This window comes from Physeter macrocephalus, chromosome 2, assembly GCF_002837175.3.
Source record: "Physeter macrocephalus isolate SW-GA chromosome 2, ASM283717v5, whole genome shotgun sequence".
Taxonomy (NCBI): domain Eukaryota; kingdom Metazoa; phylum Chordata; class Mammalia; order Artiodactyla; family Physeteridae; genus Physeter; species Physeter macrocephalus.
Genome location: NC_041215.1, coordinates 106358475 through 106366869, shown reverse-complemented (window position 1 = coordinate 106366869; position 8395 = coordinate 106358475). Strand labels below are relative to the sequence as shown.

At 45.7% G+C, this 8395-nt stretch overlaps 1 protein-coding gene across 1 annotated transcript in view; it reads right to left on the bottom strand.

The window, feature by feature from the left end:
- The window catches only part of FAM117B (family with sequence similarity 117 member B), a 98408-nt gene extending 90266 nt beyond the window's left edge, over positions 1-8142 (bottom strand). Inside the window, exon 1 of the mRNA XM_028480956.1 lies at positions 7353-8142. Coding sequence (XP_028336757.1) covers positions 7353-7956 — 604 coding nt within the window. The 5' untranslated portion in view covers positions 7957-8142. The remainder of the gene's footprint in view (positions 1-7352) is intronic.
- Positions 8143-8395: the final 253 nt, after the last annotated feature.

Genomic DNA, 8395 nt, shown 5'->3' with positions numbered 1-8395 from the left:
CGCGGAGCGGCTGGGCCCGTGAGCCATGGCCGCTGAGCCTGCGCGTCCGGAGCCTGTGCTCCGCAACGGGGGAGGCCACAGCAGTGAGAAGCCCGCGTACCGCCAAAAAAAAAAAAAAAGTCTATTCTCCAGGCTCAGCATACTTGTTATCTTCAGAGAATCTGAAAATCTTTACCATCTCCTCCTTGAAATCCAAATCTTTCTTTTGGCTTTCTCAACACTATTCTACCACCACATTCTCAGGCTTATTCATTGACTTTTTTTTCTACCCTTAAAATGCTTGTTTTCTCCCAGAGTTGTATCCTCAGCATTCTCCTATCATCTTATCCATCCCAGTGATTAGTCATTTCAAGAAGCGCCCACGTGCAAATGCTTAGCATAAAGTATGGGTTAAACGAATGTTTACTGAGCCGAAATAAATGAGCGCCAATTTTCTGCCTCCAATCTGTATCCCCAAGTTCTAAAACTATACTTGCCACAATTTAGAAAATTATCTGGATGTCCTGAGAGCACAAACTAAGTATGTCCAGAACTGGACTAATTTTTCTCTTCCCAAACCAGCACTCCTCACAGTGTCACTTATCTCAATTAAGATAAGCAACTATTATCCTCAACTCCTCCTTTCTCAGTCCCTACATCCAACAGGTTACTGTACTGAATCCAAGTCTCCTCAATCTCTTTTATCCTTGCCATTCCCACTGCCATAGAACTTAAATTCATGTGCTCGATGCTGTTGTGAGTTACTATCCTAGAGTCTTCTCCATGTCAAATTCATAGCCTATTCATTCTAAGTATTTATTCAACACTATGCATTCCAAGAATGTAAATACCACTAATATAACAAATTAACTTTTAATGTCTCAACCCTTGGATGATGAGGATGATAAAAATGATGTGAAATTAGCTAATATCAAGAGATTCCTTCCTACACTCACAAAGAGATTACAAAGATTTTATCCTTCTAACAATCCTCTATTGTAAAATATTAACAGTTGACCCTTGAACAACGAGGGTTTAAGGCCACCGACTCTCTGCATAGTAGAAAATCCGCATATAACTTTAGATTCAGCCATCTGGTCCCACAGTTCCACATGTGCAGATTCAACCAACTTTGGATCATATATATTGCAGTACTATTTATTTTTTAAAAATCCACATGTAAGTGGACCAGGGCAATTCAAACCTGCTTTGTTCAAGGGTCAGCTGTACTATTAGTCAGCATCCCCATTTTACAGGTGAAGTGAATTTGCCTAAAGTTAAATAGCTACTACTAAGTAAGCAGTAATGCCAAGATTTGAACTCTAACCATCTGGCTCCAGAGGTATTATCCATGGAATACATTGAAATTCATATATTCTATTCAAGGCCATTCTGAAAACTTACCTTTCTACTCTCTTTCTCGACTGCTTGCTCTCTTTTCTCCCCAACATCCTATACTCTACATTTTAATACACAGGAGTGAATATGATATGTATATTTTCACACCTCTATGACCCAGTTGATCCAGAGGAATGTTCTGTTCCTCTCTTTCCAACCCAAAGCAAAAGCCATCTCCTCTGACAGAACTTCTGTACCCACTCCCCACAGAATTACTCACTTCTCTATGAGCCCAAAGTACTCATATTATATACTTATGAACCTATCTTACATGGCTGGTTTGTGAGTCTCTGGAGTTCTCTCTTTTACATTCTTCAATCAAAGCTTACAGAATTGAACTTAATTCAATACAAACTCTACTAGCCAAGACGCTGAATTAATAGTAAGTTTCTCCTTGCCTCAGCTTCAGTGTTTGTAAAATACAAATATTATAAACCAAAAGGATTCCCCTGAATGTGTGAACTTACCAGCAATCCTTCAAATGTTAGAGAAACACCTAATTCTTAAAGTTGTATATTTCACAAAGTACAAGAAAGCAGAAGTCTAAGATGCTGCAAATTTGAAGTTCTGTTATACTACTTCCTGATTATTAGTCCAGAGAAATCCATCTCTTGTTGCTGCTCTTGCCACACCCCCACCTCAATAAACAACCAAATTCATACACAACATAATACATCCAAAGTAAGGGGGAAATTAGCAAAAACACAACTTGCTATCTACCTATCAGCCAGCCACACTGCAAAAATAACTTTTATACATACTGTACTAATGCCCTTTTCTCTAATGAGGAGTTTTCAAACTATTTCCCTTCAGTGCTTCTAGGACTGTTTTTCAAATTTAGAGTTCAGCAAAATCTAAATTTTTTTAGATTTTGGGGGGGTACTTTCAAGTTCTGGAGTAGGGTCTGGGAGCTTGCATTTTTAACAAAGACCCTGAGTGAATCTGGTACAGATAAGGCACAGACCACACTCTGAGAAACAGTTCTGTATGTTCTTTGCAACTTGAAATTTCATACAACCATGAAAACTAAGCCTACGCTGGCAATTTGTTACATCCACTAAAACTAGAAGCAAAACTAGTATGATACACAATAGCTAACTTTTATACTGAGGTACTGTGCTGAGTATTTTTCAGTTTTCTTTCATTTAATCCTTAGCACCATATGAAGTAAATATCATCATCACCTTACAAATGAGAAAGTTAAGGGTTAGAAAGTTAATCGCTTCCCAACATCACATGGCTTCTAAGTGGTGGAACACGGTATTAAAACCCAGAACGTCGGGCTTCCCTGGTGGCGCAGTGGTTGAGAGTCTGCCTGCCAATGCAGGGGACATGGGTTCAAGCCCTGGTCTGGGAAGATCCCACATGCCGCGGAGCAACTGGGCCCGTGAGCCACAACTACTGAGACTGCGCGTCTGGAGCCTGTGCTCCGCAACAAGAGAGGCCGCGATAGTGATAGGCCCGCGCACCGCGATGAAGAGTGGCCCCCGCTCGTCGCAACTAGAGAAAGCCCTTGCCCAGAAACTAAGACCCAACACAGCAAAAATAAATAAATTAATTAATAAACTCCTACCCCCAACATCTTGAAAAAAAAAAAAAAACACAGCCATAAATAAATAAATAAATAATTTTTTTTAAAAAACACCCAAAATGTCTACCCAAAGCCTATGCTCCTATCCTCTTTAAGCCACCTATTTGTAATATATCTATTTGACACTGTATAGAGTAAGACGAAGTCAGGTAAAAGGAGGGAAGGCATAAAAACTTTGTCTTCTTCACCATTTTATCTACAGTTAACACCGTTGCCTAGTTACCTTTTCTAAGCATATCTCAGTTCCTAACGACAAACCACTTCGCCGTGGAGATGGCAGGCACTGAAGGTGGGAAGTTTAAAATACCTGTCAGGAATGGGTGCTTGGATTACCTTATATTGAATACTCTGGTTTTTTTCTTTTTCTTTTTTTTTTAACATCATTATTGGAGTATAATTGCTCTACAATAGTGTGTTAGTTTCTGCTTTATAACAAAGTGAATCAGTTATACATATACATATGTCCCCATATCGCCTCCCTCTTGCCTCTCCCTCCCTCTGCCGTTTACCACCTATGTAATCTTAGGCAGGCTCCCTGTGCTCCTTTACGAAATGTGATGATAATCCTACTTTAATATATAACATACGTAAAGCACCCAGCACATAGAAGATAAAATGTATTGCCCTCCTCCACCTTTTATTCTATTTACTAACATTTCTAAATGCCACTTATTTTCACTGGGCTTGAAGCTACTTCCAAAAAGTAATAAATCAACTGAAGGAAGTTCTCTATTAGCTAATGATTAGCTGTAACCCTGGGGAAATAAAGCAACTAGGTAGGGAACCCAAAGCCTATGCTCCTATCCTCTTTAAGCCACCTATTTGTAATATATCTATTTGACACTGTATAGAGTAAGACGAAGTCAGGTAAAAGGAGGGAAGGCATAAAAACTTTGTCTTCTTCACCATTTTATCTACAGTTAACACCGTTGCCTAGTTACCTTTTCTAAGCATATCTCAGTTCCTAACGACAAACCACTTCGCCGTGGAGATGGCAGGCACTGAAGGTGGGAAGTTTAAAATACCTGTCAGGAATGGGTGCTTGGATTACCTTATATTGAATACTCTGGTTTTTTTCTTTTTCTTTTTTTTTTAACATCATTATTGGAGTATAATTGCTCTACAATAGTGTGTTAGTTTCTGCTTTATAACAAAGTGAATCAGTTATACATATACATATGTCCCCATATCGCCTCCCTCTTGCCTCTCCCTCCCTCTGCCGTTTACCACCTATGTAATCTTAGGCAGGCTCCCTGTGCTCCTTTACGAAATGTGATGATAATCCTACTTTAATATATAACATACGTAAAGCACCCAGCACATAGAAGATAAAATGTATTGCCCTCCTCCACCTTTTATTCTATTTACTAACATTTCTAAATGCCACTTATTTTCACTGGGCTTGAAGCTACTTCCAAAAAGTAATAAATCAACTGAAGGAAGTTCTCTATTAGCTAATGATTAGCTGTAACCCTGGGGAAATAAAGCAACTAGGTAGGGAGCTGACTGAATAGGGACACCCCCCTTAAGATCCTGAGATCTTCAAATAGGGGACTTTCAGACTGGATTCCTAACAAAGATTAGGCCATCCAATTCATCCTACAGACACCTAGAAGCTGACAACCTGATCCAGATGGACCCTGGAATCTGAGTCACATTGAGGTTTACTTTATAAGGTAGGCCCTTGCTCTCTACCAATAAGCATGTCTACATTTCATTGAGGCTGCAAACTGGCAGTAATCTCCTTCAATCAAAAAGGGAGTCTCGGAGCTTCCCTGGTGGCGCAGTGATTAAGAATCCGCCTGCCAATACAGGGGACACAGGTTTGAGGCCTGGTCCGGGAAGATCCCACCCACATGCCGCAGAGAAACTCAGCCCATGCACCACCACGACTGAGCCTGCGCTCTAGAGCCCACGAGCCACAACTACAGAAGCCCGCATGCCTAGAGCCCGTGATCCGCAACAAGAGAATCCACCGCAATGAGAAGCCCGCGCACGGCAGCAAAGGGTAGCCCCCGCTCGCCGCAACTAGAGAAAGCCCGCGTGCAGCAATGAAGACCCAACGCAGCCAAAAATAAATACTTAAAATAAATATTTTTTTAAATGTTTTAAATTTTAAAAAGGGAGTCTCTGCTGTACACCTGAAACTTTGTAAATCAACTGTACCTCAATTAAAAAATATGAAAAAAATGTTTTTTAATTTTTAAAAGGGAGTCTCATAATTAAAAAGATTCTCCTTTTCTTCCAGATTGAGTCTGAGAAAAACAGCAAATGGTCTAGTTTGTACTATGAAGACAAAATCAGAAAATATTTGTCCCACTCTGCATGGAAGTTCACTGGAGTGAAACAAAAACACATTCTTGGGAAGGAAGCTATCAGACATTCACTTCAGCATAACTTAGTAACAGGCAGTATCCCTTTTCACACCTAGGTGAGAGTGCTGCACTGGAGAAAAAACAGTTTTTATTTTTCTGGGGTTTTTTTTGGTGGGGGCAGTGAGAGGGCTAATGAGAAGGGTCAATTTTACAGCATGAATACTCTATGGAATGACAGATCTGAGGGAAAGAAGCTTCGGAAAACATGAAGAGCGGGCACAGGCGGAGCCCGAGATCCCGGCAAATAAAGCCCTTCTAGCGATGAGAAGAAAAGAGCACCTTCCTCCACACACTGCTAATACTTAACCCGGCTTTCATCAGGTTGCTGCTTCTTTAAAGGTCAAATAGTTGAGAGGGTAGCCAGATTCTGTTATCAGACTGGGGTCACCACCTCCTTCCTCCAACTTAACTGCCCACTTAAGTAGCTCTCCTTCCCTTCCACCTGCCACACAATGTCAGCTCCAGAAGGTTGAAGGCAAACTGAAGCAATTATATCCACCAGACACCTCTAATAGCTGCTTCAAAACCTAAACACATATGTCACTTTGGTATGTTATGTATTTCCCGGGTTCTATCTTACACATCAAGCTACCTCCTTGATATAACATAAAAGACATGGTTTTGGAGTACCAAATATCCGCTCCACCACTTGTTACTTCACCTCTCCAAAACCTCCTGTGAGAGTTAAAATGAGATTCTGTAGGTAAATCATCCACCATAAGGAGGAGCTCAGTAAGCAATAGCTATTATTTAAGGAAGAGCGGGTTCTTTTAACAAAGTTTAAAAGAAGCACTTTGCATTTTCAGAAGATTTAAAACAGTACTCTTGTTCTAGTCAGAAAACACTATTGATCATTCTTCAGCGCAATTCTCTCCCCAGAAAATATCCATTGTCTAAAATCTTTGATAAAATAAACAGTAGAAAAGACTCATCCCATTCCCTGCATTTTTGAATGAACCCTTGAAACCACTTCATCTGTTCTATTTGGTTAGGAAGTACTGTACGAAGTTTCCTGAAATATCCAGCCATTCTGCCTAAAGATTCTAACAGAAATTCCCGAGACAGGGAAAGACAAAGGTATACGTTGGCAGTATTAATACGTAAGCTAAAAACCACCCATTTCTCTTTTCAGTGGATTCTAACAGGAAGGCAATCAGATGATAAATTTTTTCTCTTTCCATTTCCACAATATGAAGTTCTCTTTTGAGTTCCTCTTTATGAATGACTCCCAAGGAACCCAAGAGCTCCATTCAGGACTTTCTCCCAAAAAAGCTCCCAAGTCTAGAGAAAAACAATTTTTAGGTCCCTAAAATAATAACAAGGAGACAAATCTAGGATCTTGTTTTAAAAAAAAAAAAATGGTTCTCATCCTAAACACAAAATCAGTGTAAGAGACATACACCAGAGGCTCATACAAAGCCCATAAACCCCCCCAAAGGAATCTTGCTTAACTTACTTCTCACTTCTTTCTACCCACTTAGCAAATCTTAGGAAATGCTAACATGCTCCGAGACTCATGTATCTTCAGGGACCCAACTGAACCTGCTATGCTAGTGCATTCGAATCCCCCAAATCTGAAACTGTTCTGTGAAAGAGAACTACTTAGCAGCAGATACGTGCTATACTAACATTACCCATGTCAGTGAAGTGACAAACCACTCTTAGCCTCACCCCCAAGGGAGGGTAAGCAGTAACCAGCGGGCGGCCAGAAACCCAGGTTTATCATTAACACATCAGGCCAAGCACAAGGTTAGCGGCTGCACCTCCAGGGACGGGAACCAACGCAGGGCCGACTGAGGCATGAATGAGACGGCCGGGGAGGGAGCGGCGCAGGGGGCGCGGAGATGGCCCGAACAAGGCTGGGCCGCACCTCCCGGGCCCCGCCCCGGCCCCGCCCCCCGGCCACCCCGGCTCCGCGGCAGCGCCGCAGTCCCTGCGCGGTAGCGGCGCGCGCCCGGGACCCCTTCCCGCCGTCGCCTTCCCCTCTTCGCGCGGCCCCCAGCACGTACCTGCTTTGCAAAGAGGGGCGCTCGGGCTCCTCCTCTCCGGGGAGCTTCGGCTCTGCTCCGGGGATCTCCTCCGGTGCCGGACGCGGGCAGCGGGTGGGGCCGCGCTCACCTCGCCTGTCCACAGGTGGGTGGGCGACGAGGAAGGCGACGACACGGTGCCCAGCAGCGGTGGTGGGGGCTGCGGCCGTGGGGGGCTCCCGCGGGCCCCGGGCGCGGCGCCGCGCGTGGGGCTGGTGCCTCGCGTGGACGTCGAGGACGCGCCCGTCTGCGTGGCCACCGTGGGGCTGGTGCGCGCGGCCGCACTCCCGCCGCCCCGCGTGGGGCTTGTGCTGCGCGAGGCGGTGCGCGGGGCCCCGCTGCTGCCGCTGCCGCCGCCGCCCGAGGGGCCTGAGGCGCCACCACAGCAGCCGCCGTTGTTGCCGCCGCCGCCGCCGTTGCTCCGCGTGGGGCTGCCATGTTGCTGCTGCTGCTGCTTCAGCTGGAACGGAACCGTCGCCCTCATGGGCTGCAGGCGGCTCCCGGATCCCCCGGCCGTGGCGACCGCACCGCCCCCGAGGGAGCCGGCCGGCGTGGGGGACCCATTGCGCCTCACCCGCTGGGACATGGTCCCCCCCCTCCCCGGTGACTGGGCGAGACGTGGGGTTTTGTTGTTGTTGGGTTGCAGGGGAAGGATTCTCGAGACCGGATGGAAGGCCCCCGCGACCGGGTGACGAAGCCGGAGTCCGGGGTGCGGGGGGCGCCCGGGCCGCGACCGGCAGCAACGAGGTGGTGCAGCCGCCGCCGCCGCCGCTGCCGCTCCTCCTCATCAACAATAGTGTCTCCTCCACTGCCCCCGCCCCCCGCGAGCGCCCATTGGTGCAGCGTCAGCCGCGCTCGAGCCGCTCCACCTCGCCCATTGGTTGCGAGCAGCTCGGGTCCCGGGCCCCCGGGGCCTTAGAGAGCCTGGGTTTGCGAAGAGACCGTCTGCTCTTTAAAGAGAAAGAGACCCGCCCCCCGGGGGGAGGAGAAGCGGAGGAAACAGGCTGAGTGTATGTGTAGGGTGC